Source organism: Chiloscyllium plagiosum, unplaced genomic scaffold (genome assembly GCF_037043375.1).
Source record: "Chiloscyllium plagiosum isolate Xiang-an unplaced genomic scaffold, Cpla_swu_hap1 HiC_scaffold_4, whole genome shotgun sequence".
NCBI lineage: Eukaryota > Metazoa > Chordata > Chondrichthyes > Orectolobiformes > Hemiscylliidae > Chiloscyllium > Chiloscyllium plagiosum.
Genome location: NW_028270142.1, coordinates 58,391,716 through 58,416,117, shown reverse-complemented (window position 1 = coordinate 58,416,117; position 24,402 = coordinate 58,391,716). Strand labels below are relative to the sequence as shown.

At 42.4% G+C, this 24,402-nt stretch overlaps 1 protein-coding gene across 1 annotated transcript in view; it reads left to right on the top strand.

Annotated features, from left to right (window-relative positions):
• Positions 1 to 21,847, top strand: part of fer1l6 (fer-1 like family member 6) — a 152,471-nt gene extending 130,624 nt beyond the window's left edge. Inside the window, exons 37-41 of the mRNA XM_043688527.2 lie at positions 448 to 546; positions 2,141 to 2,382; positions 6,183 to 6,346; positions 12,075 to 12,175; positions 17,580 to 21,847. Of these exons, the coding sequence (XP_043544462.2) occupies positions 448 to 546; positions 2,141 to 2,382; positions 6,183 to 6,346; positions 12,075 to 12,175; positions 17,580 to 17,760 (787 nt within the window). The 3' untranslated portion in view covers positions 17,761 to 21,847. The remainder of the gene's footprint in view (positions 1 to 447; positions 547 to 2,140; positions 2,383 to 6,182; positions 6,347 to 12,074; positions 12,176 to 17,579) is intronic.
• Positions 21,848 to 24,402: the final 2,555 nt, after the last annotated feature.

Sequence of the window (24,402 nt, the reverse complement as noted above, 5' to 3'; positions counted from 1 at the left end):
GCAATTGATAATTTAATGAACCATAGGTGGAAGGCCCTAAATTACAGTGGAGTAACCCCACGCGATGGTCCATCAGTGCCCTGGAGATAGCTTCCCTTCTCCTGCTTTGTGTCATGGGGAGCCTCTAGTACTGCAAACCCCACTCCCAACTCCACCATCCACAGGGTGCAACAGCAAGGCTGCCTCCATCAAACCGGCAGCATCCTCACAAGGCAGGAGCCACTCTGTTGTTCAAAATGCAGGTGGCCCCATAAAATGGCTGCCTCCTTGAAGCAGGTGGTCACTGTTCCATATAGCCCACTGCTGAGAAACATCCCCCTCTTGAAATGTGGTTCTAAAATTCAGGCCATGCTGTCTAAGGAAATAAGCTCGCCTATAATTTAGCACTTATGTGAAGCATTTGTGGTGAATGCCCGTGGGATATTCCTTGATGGACTTTGATTGCAGGTACGAACTACGAATAATTATCTGGAATACAGAAGATGTCATCTTAGAAGATGAGAATTTTATTACCGGTCAAAAATCAAGTGACATCTACATCAAGGGGTAAGAGCTGCACATGGTTAATATTTGCTTTACTTAATTCAAAAGGAGTTTTATTAGAAACTGGGATTAAAATGTAGTTACAATTTTACCAACATTTTTCAAAATAGAATTATACAGTGCAGAAGAGCCCTTTATCCACCGAGTCTGTACCGCTACAAAAACACTAAATCTACACTAGTCCCACAATTAAACGTTAAACTAGGCATTCCATAGAACACTTGACCAGAAGCTCACCGAGAATCACAATTGTTCCCGGACGAGACCGGAATGAAGTAAGCTGTGATGATTTAATTAGGCAGGAGTCTAACAAGCAGATATTTACTGTCAAAATAAACTTCTCCCACCTCAGAAGTGAGGTCTTGTTCAGGCAGTGAGAATATTAAGGCACTTACATCCCATTAATTACACAACTTGCTGCAATTAACTTTACCTTCCCAATTAACCTCTGCCGAACTGAGATACTTCAGTAAGTGCGTACGTGACAAGTTGGTCTTCAGCCTCCAGTCTGGGTAAGCTTTCCTGCCTTTTCTCCCTTGAACAAACATCATTAATGTTTTCTGTCTTCATTTTTGCTCTAAGCTCTGAAACTGTAGAAGGCATGTCCAAGGCAAGACGTATCCCTGTACCATTGCAAATTCCTACCCCACTTTTTAGGGCTGAACCTAATTACACATACTTGGTGGTTGGAAAACAGGCTGGCTCCAATTTGGCAGAATATTAATAGATTAGTGGTGCTGGAAGCAGCATCCAAGAAGCAGAACTGCTGTGCTCTTCCAGCACCACTAATTCAGAATCTGGTTTCCAGCATCTGCAGTCATTGTTTTTACCTAGAATATTAATAGATCCAAGGCAGCTTTGCCAAGAGCAAGAGATAATATGGAATGTCCAACTGCACTGTGTGGGAAGGACTGGGGCAGCAGTGATATCAAATAGTTGTACACAACCCACAGAGGCATTTCTACCTCTCCTGGACCCACAAAACATGCAAGTAAAGCAACAAATAAATTAAAAATATATTTAAGTAATAACTTAAACTTATGTAAGGGTTCTTCTTTGGCTGCAGATCGCCATGCTGCATGTACAGCCCAGATTTGATTAAAATGGCAACAGATTGCTATTTATATCGTTGATCACTGACCGCTTGCAAAGCGATCTCTTGGCCTGCTCACATATCAAAAGAAGCTACTGCCTGAACCAATCAATGTACTGTTGGCTGCAGGGCATGAGATCCAGGGTAAAGAGGATAGCAGCTAGGATGCTTGCTTAAACAGGGCATTGGACCACTTTCAAGTCACTAAGCCATTCCATTTAAGCCAATTGACTTAAAGTAAAGTCTAACCCTCTGACTTTCCAATGTTGGACACTATTGACTGCAGATCCTTCAAGGTATTCCAGCACAAAATTCCAGATGAGCCTTCTTTATGCTCTTTGCGAATCATCACACACTCAAAATAATCTAAATTTGTTCACGAAAATGTTGGAAAGTGGGAATGCAATCCAATTCTTCTCAAGACAAAGGAGCCATTATTCTCTTCCATGGTGTGAATCTGAGGTACAATTTTTTTTAACATTTCAAATTCATTTTTTTCTCTAGCTGGCTAAAGGGAAAAGAAGATGATAAGAAGGAAACAGATGTACATTACAACTCTTTGACTGGGGAGGGAAACTTCAATTGGCGTTTTATCTTTCCTTTCAACTACATACCTGCAGAGAAACAGATGGTTATAAGCAAAAGAGAGTCAATTTTTTCTCTGGATAAGACAGAACGTAAAGTCCCTGCAATCCTAGTACTTCAAGTCTGGGATTTTGAAAGGCTTTCTTCTGATGACTTCTTAGGTAAGTCAGAAACTTGGAATGCTTCCATTTAGAGTCACAGAGATGTACAGCACAGAAACAGATCCTTTGGTCCAACAAGTCCATGTTGACCAGATATCCCAACCCAATTTAGTCCCACCTGCCAGCACCCGGCCCATATCCCTCCAAACCCTTCCTATTCATATACCCATTCAAATGCCTCTTAAATGTTGTAGTTGATGGTTGATTTCATCAAACTTTCAGAAGCAAGTGAATGCTAAAATGCAATGGAACGTTAACTTTCTCTCAAAATCAAGACTTCTTTATTCCCTGTCAGCTGAGCAACATGAGCAGATAGCTATTAATTCATGTGCTATCCACCAAAGTGCCATGTGACATCCCTAATGAGTGTTAGCAGTAAATTTAAATGGCCATTAACAATCCTCTGGGCAACCATTCATAGTGTAAGGTTCAGTTCCCTTATCAAGTTTATGTCTTGTGCTAAACACATTACTGCTTAAATGCCCATCTTGTTACTTGGAGCCTATTCAGCTCAAACTAGTTCATGCCTGTGATTATGGTCCACAAGAATCTCCTGGCTCACATCTTCATCTACACTTTCAAGGTTAAAAATCACCCAACACCAGGTTAAAGTCCAACAGGTTTATTTGGAAGCACGAGCTTTCAGAGCGCTGCTCCTTCATCAGGTGGTTGATCCGAAAGCTAGTGCTTCCAAATAAGCCTGTTGGACTATAAACTGGTGTTGTGTGATTTTTAACTTTGTACACCCCAATCCCAACACTGGCGACTCCAAATCATGACTACACTTCTTCTATATTTTTCTATATTTTTCCCCTTCATGTACTTATCTGTCTTCTCCATGTGGTCTGCAGGGAAGCCCTCTTATCATTTGCAGTTATATTCTGCTCCTGTTAAAATAAATGAATAAAATTCATGACAGTGACAATGATTTATTTTTCTGCCCTATTTGATTCCAATCAGCAAAGGTAATTTTATAACGTAAGGGAATAGTTAACTGGTTTTTTCATGTTTGTTAGTGATATGCGTCCACATAAAGCATGGATGCTTCGACCACTTTTGGAATATTGCCTGCAATTCTGGTCTCCCTACTATATGAAGGATGTTATGAATCTTTAAATGGCTCAGAAAAGATTTCCAAGGATGTTGCCAGGGTTGGAGGATTTGAGCTAACGGGAGAGGCTGAATAGACTGGGGCTATTTTCCCTGAGGCATCAAAGGTTGAGGGGTGACCTTATGGAGGCTTATAAAATCATGAGGGACATGCATAAGGTAAACAGACTAGAAGAGTATAAAGGAAGTAGGAGTATACTTAAGAGGAAAATCAGGAGGGCAAAAAGGGGACATGAGATTGCATTGGCAAATAGAATTAAGGAGAATCCAAAGGGTTTTTACAAATATATTAAGGACAAAAGGGTAACTAGGGAGAGAATAGGGCCCCTCAAAGATCAGCAAGGTGGCCTTTGTGTGGAGCCACAGAAAATGGGGGAGATACTAAATGAATATTTTGCGTCAGTATTTACTGTGGAAAAGGATATGGAAGATAGACTGTAGGGAAATAGATGGTGACATCTTGCAAAATGTCCATATTACAGAGGAGGAAGTGCTGGATATCTTGAAACGGTTAAAGGTGGATAAATCCCCAGGACCTGATCAGGTGTACCTGAGAACTCTGTGGGAAGCTACAGAAGTGATTACTGGGCCTCTTGCTGAGATATTTGTATCATCGATAGTCGCAGGTAAGGTGCCGGAAGACTGGAGGTTGGCAAACGTGGTGCCACTGTTTAAGAAGGGCGGTAAAGACAAGCCAGAGAACCATAGACCGGTGAGCCTGACCTCAGTGGTGGGCAAGTTGTTGGAGGGAATCCTGAGGGACAGGATGTACATGTATTTGGAAAGGCAAGGACTGATTCGGGATAGTCAACATAGCTTTGTGCGGGGGAAGTCATGTCTCACAAACTTGATTGAGTTTTTTGAAGAAGTAACAAAGAAGATTGATGAGGGCAGAGCAGTAGATGTGATCTATATGGACTTCAGTAAGGCGTTTGACAAGGTTCCCCATGGGAGACTGATTAGCAAGGTTAGATCTCATGGAATATAGGGAGGACTCGCCATTTGGATACAGAACTGGCTTAAAGGTAGAAGACAGAAGGTGATGGTGGAGGGTTGTTTTTCAGACTGGAGGCCTGTGACCAGTGGAGTGCCACAAGGATCAGTGCTGGGTCCTCTACTTTTTGTCATTTACATAAATGATTTGGATGTAAGCTTAAGAGGTACAGTTAGTAAGTTTGTAGATGACACCAAAATTGGAGGTGTAGTGGACAGCGAAGAGGATTACCTCAGATTACAACAGGATCTTGATCAGATGGGCCAATGGGCTGAAAAGTGGCAGATGGAGTTTAATTCAGATAAATGCTAGGTGCTGCATTTTGGGAGAGCAAATCTTAGCAGGACTTATACACTTTATGGTAAGGCCCTAGGGAGTGTTGCTGAACAAAGAGACCTTGGAGTGCAGGTTCATAGCTCCTTGAAAGTGGAGTCGCAGGTGGATAGGATGGTGAAGAAGGCGTTTGGTATGCTTTCCTTTATTGGTCAGAGTATTGAGTACAGGAGTTGGGAGGTCATGTTGCGGCTGTACAGGACATTGGTTAGGCCACTGTTGGAATATTGCGTGCAATTCTGGTCTCCTTCCTATCAGAAAGATGTTGTGAAACTTGAAAGGGTTCAGAAAAGGTTTACAAGGATGTTGCCAGGGTTGGAGGATTTGAGCTATAGGGAGAGGCTGAACAGGCTAGGGCTTTTTTCCCTGGAGTATCGGAGGCTGAGGGGTGACCTTATAGAGGTTTACAAAATTATGAGGGGCATGGATAGGATAAATACACAAGGGATCCCCTGGGATCGGGGAGTCCAGAACTAGAGGGCATAGGTTTAGAGTGAGAGGGGAAAGATGTAAAAGATACCTAAAGGGCAACTTTTTCATGCAGAGGGTGGTACGTGTATGAAATGAGCTGCCAGAGGATGTGGTGGAGGCTGGTACAATTGCAACATTTAAGAGGCATTTGGATGGTATATGAATAGGAAGGGTTTGGAGAGATATGGGCCGGGTGCTGGCAGGTGGGACTAGATTGGTTGGGATATCTGGTCGGCATGGACAGGTTGGACCGAAGGGTCTGTTTCCATGCTGTACATCTCTATGACTCTATGACAAGGTCTTTTCCCGGAGTGGGGGAGTCCAAAACTAGTCGGTATAGATTTAAGATGAGAGGGGAAAGATTTAAAAGGTACCTAAGGGGTAACTGTTTTATGCAGAGGGTGGTGCATGTATGGAAAGAGCTGTCAGAGAAAGTGGTGAAGCCTGGTACAACTACAATGGTTAAAAGGCATCTGGATGGGTATATGAATAGGAAGGGTTTAGAGGGATATGGGTCAAATGCTAACAAATGGGACTAGATTAATTTAGGATATCTGGTTGGCGTGGACAAGTTGGACCATTGGGTTTTTTTCCATGCTGTACATCTGTATAACTCTATGACTCTATTCCTTTCCAAAGATTCCAAATCTAAATGCTGCCACAAGTTAATTGATTATTTTCACGCTGTTTCTCTTGATTTTGGACATGGCTGATCATGGAGAATATTATAATGCTTGATAACTGTTGGGAATAAATGGACTGAACATATAGAGGTGATTAAAAGAGGGAATGGCTACAATATTGATTACTTATCATTGTCCAGAACATGAAAAATCGATCCAATGTAAGCAGTGTCTCATGTGCGTTTTATTTTTCTAACACCTTTTTGTAGGATCTGTTGAACTTGATCTGAATGGATTTCCTCGTGGTGCCAAGTCAGCAAAGAAATGTGGCTTGGATATGATCGAAGAAAACTCCAAGACTAAACTTATTTCAATATTTCAGCAGAAGCGACTGCGAGGTTGGTGGCCTTTAGAAAAGTCGGGTGAACTCACTGTAAGTACAGTAATTCCAATCTGCTATAAATAACATTGAACTAAACTTCAACCATATTGGAGAAAGAAAATGGAGTCAGTAACATTCCTTTTCTCCTTTTGAGTTTGATTTATCCAGTGCAAGTCTCATGTCAGGTCTGAGTGAAATGTGCCAGGCAGTTTGTTTCTTGGAGGTACAAGCAATTTATAAGATGAAAGGGCTCAGAATTTGTCCTTAAAGTGGACAAATTGTCCTGATGAAGAGCTTATTCTTGAAACATCGACTCTCCTGCTCCTTGGATGCTGCGTGACCAGTGCCACACTTTTTGACTCTGATCTCCAGCATCTGCAAGGCAAAAGTGGGGACTGCAGATGTTGGAAACCAGAGTTTAGATCAGAGTGGTGCTGGAAAAGCACAGCAGGTCAGGCAGCATCCGAGGAGCAGGAAAATCGACGTTTCAGGCAAAAGCCCTTCATCAGGATTCCTGATGTCGATTTTCCTGCTCCTCAGATGCTGCCTGACCTGCTGTGCTTTTCCAGCACCACTCTGATCTAAGCTCCAGCATCTGCAGTCCTCACTTTCTCCAAGTTGTCCGTGTTGTTCTAAGAAGCTGCTACACATGTTAATGTGGGCATTATGGGGGGTGGGGAGCGATAAGATCAGTATTGCTGCATGCACCCACAAGATGCCTACAAAATATCCAACCTGAAATTGGGTGGACACTTTTTTTAGGCATTAGGTAAATCAGCTAAACAAGTGATAAGTCATTTTCATAAACTAATGAGGGGTCTGTTGCATGTTTTAGGATTCCCCTGTTAACATTGGTCTGACCATCATTATCAGCAGGCATCGGCTCTGTTTTATTCAGGCTATCTGAATGTATATGCAGCCTTGTTGCTGTTATTGAGAAAATGTGTTTACTTATTATTTTTAAGTAACTTGATTCTTCCAATTTCACAACACTTCTGCTGGCAATCCCACCCCTCACGCTACAGGTACCCCCAAACTTTCCACTACTTCTATACAATGCCACCACCCTCCGCCCATTTCCCCCACCACCTTCCATAAACAGGTCACCCAAACCTTCCCACTATCTTGACACACAGACAGTCTAGAGTTTCATTGTCCAGTGACTCAAGTGATAAGTGGCAGCATTTCATCCCAATAATTGTCCACAATCCTCAGGCTTCCATCTGTCGGGAACAGGGACTATGCCGTGTGCCCTTTTGGTATTTGGAATCTGACCTAAGCAAATTTCTACATCAGCATTCTTTGTTCCAGCTCCGCTACGTTCTCTCAGACATTCAAGGAAGCACTCAAAATCAATCTAACTGATGTTTGTTCCCTCTCTTAGCTTAATAATTGTAAGGCCTATTGCTTCATGCAATGGTACTGGCTGAGACCAGTTAACTGACAGACTGGAGACCAAAGCTGGGCTTTTCTTGCTTTGTGTAGCCTATGTTCCAAGCCCTTCATGTGCCATTGGGGTCAGATTTTTACACAGTCAGTCCCATTCACAGAGGCCTTTTAAATGGTCAGTGAGACCTCGATAATAAATACCACCCAATTTTACAACAGATCCCATGTTTCCTTGATGGGGAAAGGAGCAAGAGTTTGAATCAAGATAACACGAAACCCAAACACAACAAGTCTATTTGAAATGAGGGCTAAGTTCAAACCAGCTCCATTTTTACACTCCCCAGTCTTTAACCAGCACTGTGGGAATCATAAACATATAAGTACTCTTGAAAGATGGATTGAACTTGTTTCAGTGTTATGATCAGGCATTATTTATCACCCCACCTTTTTAATATGAAAAATGAAGGATGCAAATGTCCTTTTGAGTTAAACAAATCCCCAGTGGTTGCACTGTTTAGTTTGACATGCTAGTTAGTGGAGGTTAGAAAAAATGATTATGATCTGTCCCTGAAGTTTAAATTGAGTTATGAAACATAGAACGCTAGAGCACAGTACAGCCCTTGGCCCTCAATGTTATGCTGTCTTTTATCTGACTCTAAGATCAGACTAACCTACATACCCTTCATTGTACAATCTTCCATGTGCCAGTCCAAGAGTCCCTGATGTCCCTAATGTATCTGACTCTACTACCACTGCCGGCAGTGCATTCTATGCACCCACCACTCTCTATGTAAAGAACCTACCTCTGACATCTCTCCTAAACCTTCCTCCAATGACCTTAAAATTTTGCCTCCTCATGATAGACATTTCTGCCACAGGAAAATGTCTCTGGCTATCCATTCTATTATGCTGCTCAACATCTTGTACACCTCTATCAAGTCACCCCTCACCCTTCTTCGCTCCAATGAGAAATGTCCTAGCTCCTGCAACCTTTCTTCATAAAATATGCCATCCAGAGCAAGTAGCATCCTAGTAAATCTCCTCTGCATCCTCTCTATAGCTTCCACATCCTTCCTGTAATGAGGTGACCAGAACTGATCATAATATCCCAAGTATGGTCTAATCAGGATTCAAAGAGCTGCAGCATAATCACACGCCTCCTAAACTCAATCCCCCAACTAATGAAAGCCAACACACCACATACCTTCTTAACAACCCGATCAACTTGGGTGGCAATTTTGAGAGATCTATGGACATGGACCCCTAGATCACTCTGTTCCTCCACACTGCCAAGAATCCTGCCTTTAACCCTGCATCCTGTATTCATTGTTGACCTTTCAAATTGAATCACTTCACACTTTTTTAGGTTGAACTCCATCTGCCACTTATCAGCCCAGTTCTGCATCCTGTCAATGTCCCGTTGCAATCTACAGCAGCCCTCTGCACTATCTATAATTTCACCAACCTTCGTGTCATCGGTAAACTTACTAACCCAGCCTTCCATTTCCTCATCAAAGTCATTTATAAAAATCACAAAAAGCAGAGATCCAAATTTATCTGTCCACATGCCCAGCAATCCCTGTGTCCCCATCCACTCCTGTTGAGCCTTCACTCCATCTATTCATGAGGTAAGTCTTTAAGAGAAATAGTTACCTTAGTGACAGCACCCAGTCCTCCCTCTGACTGCTCCTGCTGCTGCAAATTGAGGCCGCTGATTCACAAGGTAAGTAAGAGGAAAACTTACCCTCCCGGCAGACTTCAACAAAATGTTTGGCAAGGTTCCGCATGGTAGATTGGTTAAAAAGGTTAGATTGCATGGCATCAAGGGGGAGCTAGCCAATTGAATACAAAATTGGCTTGAATGGAGGAGTCCATTGTTGAATCTTTCCAAATGTTGTTATTACAGCACCACTACATACCAGGAGCTGGCATGAGGATTGTGGGGATATAGGGAAAATGGAGGTGGATCGAGGGCATGAGTTGCCATGGAGAGGATATGGGGAGTGTGAAGGGGAAAAGGAACTTGCTAGAGATGAGGGAAGTGGATGAGAGAGTGCCTTCTAATGAGCCCACCTCTGCACTCTGTCCCCACGTTGCTACCCCTGATCTACTTCAGGGATCGGCACGCCTCGATTCCATCCTGTCCCTCTCTGTCAGCAGAAAACCTGCATGTGATGGAGCCTTTCATATCAAGGCAGGTCTATTGAGCTGACTACAACTGCCCACCTTGGGAGTGAAAAGTTGGCCCCCAGATTCTTAGAAGCATACACTTTGTCCTGAGAAGAATTAGTATCTGCCAAAAATAGCATAGTATAGGATTAATTCAGTGAAATCAAAACTGTTGTTTGTGCATATTTGAACAGTTAAGTTCATTTGCCAAACATTTCCAATGACTATTACCCACCCACATAATGGTATCATCCCTGTCAGTACTTTTATTTTGACTAAAAACTACATGTTCTGTAAAAAAAAAAGCACCATAGTTCTGCTTGACATCATAACTTGTGAAATTTATTTTAGATCAAGATGTCATTCTGAAAGGAATTTTGCTCCATTTCAAGCACATGACGCCAAAAACATCTCAGAAACCATTTGCAAAACACTTCTGATATTTTAAAATTTTCTGTCTTGATCACTGAATTCTTTACCCAAAGGAAAGATTGCAACAACCAGTGTTGATTAGGGAATGATATGACAACCCACAATTCCAAAAACGTTGTATTTTTACTTGTTATGATTAAACATACCAGCCATTTCCGATCCCAAAGTGAGACCATAAATTTGATTTTTGCCATTTGTTTACTGTGGAGGTCAGTCATTGACATATTCACAAGAGGCTGTCAATGTACTTGTAATAGAAGAATATAAAATTTATTACACAAAGAAGAAAAAAAAGATATTACATGTAAATAACTTGAAACTGTTTTATTACAAATATCAGAAAAAGAGATTCAGACCCTCAACAATCTTACAGATACTCAAATCTCAGTGAGGTGGCACTATGTCCTCACTTTAAAATCTCTTATTTAGTTGGAACAGCTGTAATTGGTTTCTGGAGCTTTCTTCTGACTGACATCTGAGCTTTTTGAGAACAAAGAGATGGGTTTACTATATATCCTCTTCCAGCAGTTTCCTGTTGCTGGATATTTTTCTCTTAAGCCATTTCTCCAGCCTTGATTATTTTTTGAGGCACTGCTAGACTAACAGTACCTTTTCACAGACACTAAGACACGCACACCTGTGATTCTGGTTGCTAAGCAACAACATTTTTCTCTTCTATCCCTTTTTCCCTTATTAATCAACTATTCACCTCAAGTTTTGCTCCAAAGCTTTAAAGCCTCATTAAAAATACCTGTACATCAATAAGTCTCAGCACCATTCAGAACAACATTAAATGAAACTAAATTCTTTTCATACCCTACTAAGCACATTTTAGAATCAAACTCAAAGCTGTACATACTTTCTCTGCTTTAGAACCCAAGTTCTCAAATGATAAGAATATATTAAATCAATATAAAATCATACTGCGGAAAATAGCGTGATAGTACTGTTTATTTAGAAAGGGTCTACGCAGCCAAGGGGAGGGGTTCCACAGCAACTTCATTACCAGTGCTTCACAACTTCCTCCATCGTGTTACTGAGCTTACTAGTCCTCACCAGTGGTGGTGCTGCTGAGCTGCCAGCAATTCTTGTTGGCGGCATCCAGTCCTTACTTGACCACTACTAAGAAAATGCATCTAAGGGTTCTTCTGCTGGCTTAAACGTGGCTTGGTTCCCATTCTGCTCCCCCCCCCCCCCTCCATGCTCAGGGTGGCATGGTGACTCAGTGGTTAGCACTGTTACCTCACAGCACCAGGGACATGGGTTCGATTCCAGCCTTGGGCAACTGTTTGTGTGGAAGTTGTATATGCTCCCTGTGTTTGCTTGGGTTTCCTCCCACAGTCCAAAGATATGCAGGTTAGGTGAATTTGCCATGCTAAATTGCTCATAGTGTTCAGCAATGTGAAGGCTAGGTGCTTTAGTTAGGGGAAATGTAGAGTAATAGGGGAATGGGTCTAGGTGGAAAACTCTTTGGAGGAGTGATGTGTTGGGCCAAACGTCCTGTTTCCACACTGTAGGGATTCTATGTCCATTGCCAATCAAATTGGCAGAGATTTTCCTTTCACCTTACCAGGTCTAAAGGTCATGTGTCAGAATAGCATTGTCAACATGGGTCCATAATTCAAAATCCATTCAATCAATTGTTGCATTTTAAACATAAAAAAAATTATTGACTGCCATTCCTTTACTGATCAGCAGGTATAATCTAAACTGTGTCTCCTTTTTATTCTTTTTTATGCCTACGTTTATGAATGTTCTACTATTCATACTTTCTGCACGATTAATGTAGGGCAAGGTTGAAGCTGAATTCCATCTACTTACTGGTGAGGAGGCTGACAGGAATCCAGTTGGCTCTGGTCGAAAAGAGCCAGAACCATTGGAAAAACCCAAGTAAGTTTGGTCTCATTGCTGGACAGGTAAACAGTATAGAACCTGATAATGAACCAAGGGATCTAGTCTACACTTTCAAGGATGCATGACTAACTCTGATTATTGAAATATTGGCAACAGATTTGTTCAAAAATACATGCTGTTTCTTCATGTTAAGTTTATTTTATTGTTTCATAGGCTGTGGGCATTGTTGGTTAGGGCAGCATTTATGCTGAAAATGTGTTGCTGGAAAAGCGCAGCAGGTCAGGCAGCATCCAAGGAGCAGGAGAATCCACGTTTCGGGCATGAGCTCTTCTTCAGGAATGAGGAAAGTGTGTCCAGCAGGCTAAGATAAAAGATAGGGAGGAGGGACTTGGGGGAGGGGCGTTGGAAATGCGATAGGTGGAAGGAGGTTAAGGTGTGCATGGTAGGCCAGAGTGGAGGTGGGGGCGGAGAGGTCAGAAAGAAGATTGCAGGTTAGGAAGGTGGTGCTGAGTTTGAGGGTTGGGACTGAGACAAGGTGGGGGGAGGGGAAATGAGGAAACTGGAGAAGTCTGTGTTCATCCCTTGTGGTTGGAGGGTTCCTAGGCGGAAGATGAGGCGCTCTTCCTCCAGCCATTGTGTTGCTATGGTCTGGCGATGGAGGAGTCCAAGGACCCGCATGTCCTTGGTGGAGTGGTAGGGGGAGTTGAAGTGTTGAGCCACGGGGTGGTTGGGTTGGTTGGTTGGTCCAGGTGTCCCAGAGGTGTTCTCTGAAACGTAGAACATAGAACATAGAAAAATACAGCGCAGTACAGGCCCTTTGGCCCTCGATGTTGCGCCGATCCAAGCCCACCTAACCTACACTAGCCCACTTTCCTCCATATGCCTATCCAATGCCCATTTAAATGCCCATAAAGAGGGAGAGTCCACCACTGCTACTGGCAGGGCATTCCATGAACTCACGATTCGCTGAGTAAAGAATCTACCCCTAACATCTGTCCTATACCTACCACCCCTTAATTTAAAGCTATGCCCCCTCGTAATAGCTGACTCCATAGGTGGAAAAAGGTTCTCATGGTCAACCCTATCTAAACCTCTAATCATCTTGTACACCTCTATCAAGTCACCTTTAAACCTTCTTTTCTCCAATGAAAACAGCCCCATGTGCCTCAGCCTTTCCTCATACAATCTTCCTACCATACCAGGCAACATCCTGGTAAACCTCCTCTGCACCCGTTCCAGTGCCTCCACATCCTTCCTACAGTATGGCGACCAAAACTGCACACAATACTCCAGATGCGGCCGCACCAGAGTCTTATACAACTGCAACATGACCTCAGGGCTCCGGAACTCAATTCCTCTACCAATAAAAGCCAGTACGCCATATGCCTTCTTCACCACACTATTTACCTGGGTGGCAACTTTCAGAGATCTGTGTACATGGACACCAAGATCCCTCTGCTCATCCACACTACCAAGTATCCGACCATTAGTCCAGTACCCCGTCTTTTTGTTACTCTTACCAAAGTGAATCACCTCACACTTACCTACATTGAACTCCATTTGCCACCGTTCTGCCCAGCTCTGCAACTTATCTATATCCCGCTGTAACCTGACACATCCTTCCTCACTGTCAACAACTCCACCGACTTTCGTATCATCCGCAAACTTGCTCACCCAACCTTCTAACCCCTCCTCCAGGACATTTATAAAAATGACAAACAGCAATGGTCCCAAAACAGATCCTTGCGGAACACCGCTAGTAACTGCACTCCAAGATGAACCTTTACCATCAACTACTACCCTCTGTCTTCTTCCAGCCAGCCAATTCCTAATCCAAACCTCCAACTCACCCTCAATGCCATACCTCCGTATTTTTTGCAGTAGCCTACCATGGGGAACCTTATCAAACGCCTTACTAAAATCCAAATACACCACATCTACCGCTTTACCCTCGTCTATCTCCTTAGTCACCTTCTCAAAGAATTCAATAAGGTTTGTGAGGCACGACCTGTCCTTCACAAAACCATGTTGACTATCCTTGATCACATTATTCCTATCCAGATGTTTATAAATCCTATCCCTTACAATTCTCTCTAAGACTTTGCCCACAACAGAAGTGAGACTCACCGGCCTATAGTTACTAGGGTTATCCCTACTCCCCTTCTTGAACAAGGGAACCACATTTGCTATCCTCCAGTCTACTGGCACTATTCCTGTAGACAACGAGGACATAAAAATCAAGGCCAATGGCTCTGCAATCTCCTCCCTTGCTTCCCAGAGAATCCTAGGATAAATGCCATCAGGCCCATGGGACTTATCTATTTTCACCCTTTCCAGAATTTCCAACACCTCTTTCCTACATACCTCAAAGCGGTCCATTCTAATTAGTTGTGACTCAATATTCACATCGGCAACAATGTCCTGTTCCTGAGTGAATACTGACAAAAAGTATTCATTCATTGTCTCCCCAATCTCTTCAGCCTCCACACGCAACTTCCCACTACTATCCTTGACTGGACCTATTCCTACCCTAGTCATTCTTTTATTCCTGACATACCGATAGAAAGCCTTAGGGTTTTCCCTAATCCTACCAACTAAGGAATTTTCATGTCCCCTCCTTGCTGCTCTTAGCTCTTTCTTTCGATCCTTCCTGGCTACCTTATAACTCTCAATAGCCCCAATAGAACCTTCACGCCTCATCTTTACATAGGCCACCCTCTTCCATTTAACAAGGGATTCCAATTCCTTATTAAACCACGGCTCATTCACACGACCCTTTCCACCCTGCCTGACAGGTACATACTTATCAAGGACACTCAATAGTTGCTCCTTGAACAAGCTCCACATATCAATTGTGCCCATGCCTTGAAGCCTACTTTTCCAAGCCACGCATCCTAGGTCGTGCCTCACCGCATCATAATTTCCCTGTCCCCAGCTATAACTCTTGCCCTGCAGTGCACACTTATCCCTCTCCATCACTAGAGTAAAAGTCACCGAATTGTGGTCACTGTCCCCAAAGTGCTCACCTACCTCCAATTCTAACACCTGGCCTGGTTCGTTACCCAGAACCAAATCCAGTATGGCCTCACCTCTTGTTGGCCTGTCTACATATTGTGTCAGGAAACCCTCCTGCACACATTGGACAAACACCGACCCATCTAACGAACTAGAGCTATAGCTTTCCCAGTCAATATTTGGAAAGTTAAAGTCCCCCATATCAACCACCCTATTACTTTCACTCTTCTCCTGAATCATCCTCGCAATCCTTTCTTCTCCATCTCTAGGACTATTAGGAGGCCTGTAGAAAACTCCTAACAGGGTGACTTCCCTGGTGGTGGGGTCCGTTTGGAGGTGGCAGAAATGACGACGGATGATACGATGTATATGGAGGTTGGTGGGGTGGTAAGTGAGGACTAGTGGGGTTGTGGTCCAACCACAAGGGATGAACATCTTCCGCCTAGGAACCCTCCAACCACAAGGGATGAACCACTGGTCCTCACCTACCACCCCACCAACCTCCATATACATCGTATCATCCGTCGTCATTTCTGCCACCTCCAAACGGACCCCACCACCAGGGATATATTTCCCTCACCTTCCCTCCCCTACCAGCATTCCGAAAAGACCACTCCCTCCGTGACTCCCTCGTCAGGTCCACACCCCCCCACCAACCCAACCTCCACTTCTGGCACCTTCCCCTGCAACCGCAAGAAATGCAAAACTTGCGCCCACACCTCCTCCCTTACGTCCCTCCAAGGCCCCAAGGGATCCTTCCATATCCACCACAAATTCACCTGCACCTCCACACACATCATTTACTGCATCCGCTGCACCCGATGTGGCCTCCTCTATATTGGGGAGACAGGCCGCCTACTTGCAGAACATTTCAGAGAACACCTCTAGGACAACCAGACCAACCAACCCAACCACCCCATGACTCAACACTTCAACTCCCCTCCCACTCCACCAAGGACATGCAGGTCCTTGGAATCCTCCATCGCCAGACCATAGCAACACGACGGCTGGAGGAAGAGCGCCTCATCTTCCACCTAGGAACCTCCAACCACAAGGAATGAACTCAGACTTCTCCAGTTTCCTCCTTTCCCCTCCCCCCACCTTGTCTCAGTCCCAACCCTCGAACTCAGCACCAACCTCCTAACCTGCAATCTTCTTCCTGACCTCTCCGCCCCCACGCCCACTCCGGCCTATCACCCTCACCTTAACCTCCTTCCACCTATCGCATTTCCAATGCCCCTCCCCCAAGTCCCTCCTCCCTACCTTTTATCTTAGCCCGCTTGGCACACTTTCCTCATTCCTGAAGAAGGGCTCATGCCCGAAACATCGATTCTCCTACTCCTTGGATGCTGCCTGACCTGCTGTGCTTTTCCAGCAACACATTTTCAGCTCTGATCTCCAGCATCTGCAGTCCTCACTTTCTCCTCGGGCAGCATTTATGGTCAATCACTAGTTGCTTATTCGAAGATAGTGGTGATTTGCTAACTTGAACCACTGGTGCAAGTAACACATAGTAACACTTATGCAGTGTTACTAGGGAGAGAGTTCCAGGATTTTGACCCAGGGATACTGAAGAAGTGGCATTCTAAGTCAGGATGATTTTTGGTTTGTAGAGGAGGTGGTATTCCCATACTTCTGCTTCCCTTGTCCTTCAAGGTGATTGAAGCCACAGGTTTGGAAGGTGTTGTCAGACAAACATTGGTACATTGCTGCTGTGTGTCTTTTAGATTGTACACACTGGGGCCACTCTGCAGAAGTGGTATAAGGAAGGAAAGATCAAGGTGGTGGGTAGCAAGCTTATCAGTGGGCTGCTTTGTCATGGAGTCATAGAGACATACAGCATAGAAGTAGACTCTTTGGTCCAACTCGTCCATGCTAATCAGGTTTCCCAAACTTAGAAGATGTGGAGATTCTTGAATTTATTGGAGCTGCACTCATCCAAGCATGTGGAGAGTACTTCAACACATTCCTGACTTGTCCCTTGTAGATAGTGAATAGGTTTTAGGGAGACAGAAGGCGAGTTACTCACCACAACATTCTCAGCTCAAACCTACTGATGTAGCCATAGTATTTATGTGGATGATTCATTTGTTTCTGGTCAATGGTAATGCTCATGATATTGGCAGTGGGAGATTCCATAATAAAAATGCCATTGAATGTCAGGTCGGTGAGTAGTTTCCCTCTTCTAGGAGATGGTCATTGACTGACACATGTGCAGTGCAAATATTTTATGCAGTGTGTTTTAATGATAAAGTTATTGCAAGGAACATTATTCTGGGAAGGTTGACAACTTGAAGTTTATTGAACCTTGCAATGTATTTAAATCCTATGAACAACAACACTTGTGCTACTTTAGTTTTTAGAAGGTCATCAACACTCACAATGGTTTGAAACTGTTTTAATTGGATTTTCTTTCTCCCTATAGCCGCCCTGACACCTCTTTCTCTTGGTTTGTAAACCCTTTCAAGTGTGTCTACTATCTGATCTGGAGAAATTACAAGAAGTACATCATAATTGGACTAATCTTGATAATACTCACATTATTTATTGTGTTATTGATCTACACATTGCCTAGTGCAATAAGTACAAGGATAATAAATGGATGAGCTAAAAGATTTTTTACTTGAAATGGAAGAACTCTTCAAAAATGCTTCAGGCTTTAGCTTCCTGTGGACATGAGGTTAAATGGTTGCAAATGAACTGTTAAATGGCAATGTATTCCACTGGATTTTTTTTTCAATCACAGTGCAATCTATTTGAACTGAAAGTTTTGTTAGGTTCTAATAAGTGTCTAATTTGTCATGTTAAGATGTTACATCATTGCTAAATTTTAATTAGTAGCAGCTTATTCCTTTCTCGGTAGCATTATGTTTGTAAGACAATAAAGCAAAGATTTCTGCTTCAACCTACAATTAGGTAATGTACAGTCTGTTAGCAGAGTAGTGCCACACTGTCCATTGTGTTAAAGCTACATTCTTTTTTTTTGAAGTTGCTAGAAATGGAACCTGTGAAGTATAGGGTTTCAGTTTCAGAAATAGCAAAAGTGTAAAATTGCAATAGAATTCCAACAAGAATAAAATATTTTGGTCTTAACTAAGCTCGATATAAACTTGCCTTTACTTTGAGGTGGTAGATGGGTTCTTTGCTTTGGTAAGGCCATCAGTCTGTGGGTGAAGCATGAAGATGTTTCCTGCCACCTGAAGCCTCTGGTCTGGCAGACACAAAAGCCTTGATAGTGCCTATGGGAAAGATAGGACCCAATTTACTTAACTGCATTCAGTGAGTGAACTAGTTATGAAAGTAAGACATGAAGATAAGTGTAGAAAAATAGGGAATTACGAGAAATATATCATGGTTAAAATATAAAAGAATATTAAAATAAGCTCCAATCCAAGAGGAATTTTGAATATATGAAAAGAAATAATCATTGTGAGGAAACTGGTTATTGAAGAGGTTAAGATTAGATCAGATCTCCTCCAGTGTGGAAACAGACCCTTCGGCCCAACAAGTCCACACCGACCCTCTGAATTGTAACCCACCCAGACCCGTTTCCCTCTGACTAATACACCTAACACTATGGGTAAATTAGTATAGCCAATTCACCTGACTTGCACATCTTGGACTGGAATTGAACCTGGGACCCTGGTGCTGTGAGGTAGCAGTGCTAACCACTGAGCCACCATGCCACCCAAGATAGCACACTCATATGGGAGGTGTGAATCTAAATGTGAATGGCTCCAAACACAAATTCAGAAGCTAGGGATCTTTGCTCAGTCCTTTTCTGAGTGGTCCTTCAATGCTGGCGTGCCTTCCTGACTGAAGGAAGATGTACAAGTAGTCAAAGTGATGAGGAGAGAAATAGCTCGGACATTGTATGAACAATGAACTTGTTTACAACGAAGGGCTAGAGCATTTAACATTCATTTAACTAAACCATTCAGCTTTGTTTTTCAGGAAATGCGCTCAATTTTTATATTTCTTACACTTGATAGAAGTGTTGAAGACTTTAGGTGAGAGAAGGCTGTGTTCTATTGACAGTGCACTATTCTTTAGGTTAGATTACTTACAGCGTTGAAACAGGCCCTTCGGCCCAACAAGTCCACACCGACCCTCCAAAGAGCAACCCTCCCAGAACTATTCCCCTACATTTACCCCTTCACCTAACACTACGGACAATTTAGCACAGCCAATTCACCTAACCTGACTGTGGGGGAAACCAGAGCACCCGGTGGAAATCCACGCAGACACATGGAGAATGTGCAAACTCCACACAGCTTGAGGCGGGCATTGAACCTGGGTCTCTGGCACTGAAAGGCAGCAGTGCTAACCACTGTGCCACTGTGCTGCTCTATGTTGTAGAGATGTATCAACATTCAGTAAGTTATTGTGTTCGTCCAGCTTCACTATGATATGCAAAAATATTAATGGAGATCCTTTACTTTCTAGGGTGAAACTGTGTAAAATTCTACAATTTGTTTTTAACTCACAAAATGTTAGACGTATTTAGTTGCTCGTGATGTCTTTCATATCAATTTCTTACATTACTTCTATTCTTTTCCAACTCCAAGTTGCGTATTACTACAAAACTGAGTTTTTATTTGTTAACCGCACTTCAAACTTCTTTGCTGTTTTGTTCTCCTAAATTTTAGCTGCTTAGAAGCTCAGGATAGTTTCATGTTTAGCTTTATTTATTCAGGGGAAATCTATGTCACTGGTCAGGCCAGCAATTATTGCTTATCCCTAGTTGCACAGAGAAGATGCTGGTCAGCTGCCTTCCTGAATTGCTACAGTTCTCAGGGTGTAAGGGCAGCCTCATAACTGTTACAAGGGGAGTTTCAGGATTTGAATAGTGACACTGAAGGAATGGTGATAGAGTTCCAAATTGGGATGGTGTGTGGCTTAGAGGGGAAATTGCAGGTGGTGGTGTTGCCATGGGCTGCTGCCTTTGTCCTTTTAAATGTTAAAGGTTGCAGTTTGAAAGGTGCTGGAGTTGCCTTGGTCAGTAACTGCAGCATATCTTGCAGATGGTACAAACTACTACTACAGTTCATCAGTGGTGAAGATGGTAAATGTGGAGGTTGGCGGAGGGGGTGTGAATCAAGCAAGCTACTGTCCTGGATGGAGTGAAGCTTCTTGAGTGTCATTAGAACTACGCTCATCCAGGCAAATTGGGAGTATTTCATCACACTCATGACTTGTGCCTTTACTAGCCATAGAGTTTTCAGTCTTGACCTGTTCTTGGCGCCACAACATTCATATGGGTGGTTCATTTCAATTTCTGGTAAATGGTAACCTCCAGGATGTTGATAGTGGGGAATTCAATGATGTTGATGTGTTTGAATGTCAAGCAGTGATCATTAGATCCTCTCTTATTGGAAGTGGTCATTGCTTTCCATTTGTATGGCAGAAATGTGACTTGCCACTTATCAGCCCAAACCTGGACACAGACTGCTTCGGTATTTGAGGAGTTGCAAATAATGTTGGACATTGTGTAATCATCAATGAACATCCCCACTCCGAACTTATGATTAAGGGAAGATTATTGATGAAGCAGGTGGGGGGTGTTTGGGACTTGGACACAACTTTGTGGAACTTCTGCAGCGACGTCTTGGAGCTAAGATGGTGAACTCCAACAGCCACAACCATTTTCCTTTGTGCAAGGAGTGACTACAACCAGAGGAGTGATTTTTCTTGTGTTCCCATTGACTCCAGTTTTGCTAGGGCTCCTTGATGCAATACTCCAAACTGAGCACCAGTGAGCAGATTATTGGTAAACAAGTGCCGCCTAACAGCACTGTAAATGACCTTTCACTCACTTTACTGATGATCAAGTGTAGACTGATGGGGCAGTAATTGGCCTGACTTGATTTGTCCTGAGGATAAGACAATTTTCCACATTGACTGGTAGATGCTAGTGTATTGTCTTTTCTGCAGCAGTTTGGCTGGAGATGTCACTCCAACTAAAAACACTGTGACAAGCAATCGTTACAAAGGCAATTATGAATTTAGCGATGGTTGCCAAATTGCCATAAATAGTTTGAGAAATGCAAAGTAACACAAAATTTAAAAGAAGTCTATTGTTTGAGTAGAGTAACTGTGATTGATTTTATTAACCAGTTGAAAGTTGGAGGTTTGGAATCAATATTGTAGCCAGAGTTCTGGTGAATTGACACCAAGTTTGTGTGGGCAGAAGTAAGGAATTCACAGCCACTTCATCCTTTATGCCAAAGCAATGCAGTATATTTCTTAACTGTAGTCTATTAAAGCACACATGCCTTGTATCTTACTTTGACAAATGAATGTTAGATTACACAGAAAGCACTGGAACTCTTTTTAGTAAGTCGGCTGCTCACTATGGCAATCCTAGACAACTTCATGCTTTGAATGCAAATGTTACTTCAATATATTTGAAGAATTTGCACCCAAGACATTAACTTGAGTTTTCTATTCACCAATACAGCCTGACCTGCTGTCTCCAATATTTTCAGGTTTTGGCTCAGTTTTCTAGAATCTTCAGGTTTTTTATTCTTGTTTGTAATGTTAACACAAGTGACTTAATAAATGCTATATCAACTGCAACATTTTAAAGTTAGTCTTTCTAAATGGAATTGTATGTGTTTGCTCAGATTTATAAAATTGCTTGTATAATGCTTATAATTAATCATTAAAATAAAAAAAATCTTTATGATGCTGTATATACATGAGCTGATCTTCAATTCATTGATAATAACAATGAAAAGTAAGTTATAGTGACATACAGTCATACAACACAAAAAGGACCTTTTAGTCCAACCAGTTCATGCCAAACGTAATCTCAAATTAAATTGGTCCCACCTGCTTGCTTCTGCTACATATTCCCCCAAACCTTTCCTATCCATGTACATATCCAAATGACTTTTGAAAGTTGTAATTGTACTGACATCCACCATTTCCTCATAAAGTTTAGTCCACATGCGAACCACCCTCTGTGTAAAAAATTTGACCCTCATGTTTTTAACAAATATCTCTCTTCTCACCTTAAATATATGCCCCCTCGTCTTGAAATCCCCCATCCTTGGGAAAAGACAACTATCATTAACCCTCTCTATACCCCTCATTATTTTATAAACTTTTAACAGGTCACCTCTCAAACTCCTATTCTCCAGTGAAAAAAGTTCCAACCTATACAGCTTTTCTTTATTATTAAAATTCCAACCAGCGAAGAAATCTATGTCATCAGTGCTCAATATGCAAGTGGGCAGCAGGCAAATTTGCCCCCAAAATGCACAGGGAATACCAATTTCAGGCAAACAATTAGAGAAAGGTGCCCCATCAGATACTCAAATCTGAGAGGAGATGCCATCTCAATCCCAAATTCCCCCTCTCCTCCATTGTGTGCCTCACTAGACAGAATGTCTGATTGGAGGCGCAGCCATTCTAGTGGTTGCTGTAGCATGAAGGAGAGTTGGACAAGTGTGGAGCAGGCCTGAGTGGGAACCCCAGACAAACTGCTTCAGTCAGATAAGAGCCAGGCCTGAGTTTCAGGAGCAGAGATGGATGGGAGAGGGTATTGTTCAGGAAAGCAGGTAGTGGCTGGTGAGGGAGATGAGTTGGGCTTCATTTTTTAGATGGGGTGGGTGAGAGGTTGGAACTTGTGGAGTTGCTGAATAATTAAGGTGAGATCTTTACAGTTTCCACGTGCCTTGATATTGCTGTTCACTGTCCCACATGGACACAATCGACAATCCCTTGTGTTCACAATGTTAAGGACCACATGCTATAATAATATTACAATTATGAATCAGGGCTAAAACAGCAATGGATGGGATGTATAATCCCAATTGAAGACCAGCTCAGCTGCTTATCACCCAGAAAGGCAGTAAGTGCATCCATTTGAACATAATTTTATCCTGTGGTTGTCAGGCTGTTTGTACTTTAACCTTATTTGAATACTGGGTGAAATGTGACTTCTGTGATAGAGCAAAATGTGTGACAGCAATTTAACATCTTCTTTAGATGCTTCTTCCAAAGTCAGTGATGTACTAAATTGGATGCACTGTAAAAATGTTACCTGTATCATTTTTTGGGAAATGACTTAATTGTAGTTTGTTTTCTGTTTCACTGTTCACATTGGGATATTGGGACCAGTAGTGGTATCTGAATTAACCGTTTATGTGCACGTCGATGATCCATGTCCAGTCACAGAAGACAAAAAATATCTTGGTTGCACAGTAAAATGTAACACAATTAATACCATGTTAAACCATTTAAGTGTGGTTAGAGGATTTGACATTCTCTGTCCTCTAGCTGTGAAACCTTTATTGTCAGATAACTGCTGGTCTCTGAGTGACTACAGTTTTTGAAATGTGTGATTCCTGAAATTTAAGATAAACTAATGAGCAGACCAACCTAAACTCAATCAGATGAAACATAGATAATAGAATGGAGGCTCTGACATGATATTCCCGAGCTTTGTGGGTCAGAGAGAGATTTCTTAAACTCCATGGCTATATAACTATCAGCACACCTAGAGCACCCTCCTGCCAAAAGGACTGGAGAATCTGGTTGATGAATTTACTAAGTAAGTGGGATTGAGATTGGACTTCTGGAACTCCCTCTCTTCTCGCCCCTCCACCTGAAACATCTGATAGTTGCAGATGACACTAGGTTTAGAGTGAAACTGTCAATGTGCCTTATTTAGGGAAATTAGTCCCACTTTGTGCATGTACATATTGACACAATTCAGAATACAGACATAGTGTGATAGTTCCGATCCTGTGTGATCCCATGTTATAAGAAAATGGCATGATAGCAACACCATTTAAACCAATGAGACTGGAATCGCATTATAGTTTGTGTTCTACAAATTACGGTCTAAATTCTTCAATCGTGTTATAGCCAATTTGCATTGAAGAAACGCGCGTTATAGCAAAGCCGACTGTCGCTAGGAACAAAGACTCTAAGACACTGAAAAGGGGATTTAGTTCTAAATGTATCTGTGGATTCACTAAAAACATTCTGGGCTTTAAATTAATCAATATCAGGTTTTCAAATTAGCTAAAGGCTGCTGAGGGTAAGGCTGAGCTTTGATAGTTTCCATTCTGTGTAAAATGTTCATCGTTACAGCCTTTTGTGGCTCAATGCCTTGTTTACATTTCAATAATTCACGTATGAGCGTAAACATTCAGTTAGCCCATTTTGTTCAATGTGTATTGCTGTACTTATCAGTTATATAGTTACAGCAATGGTAACTGTGGAAATATAGTTTA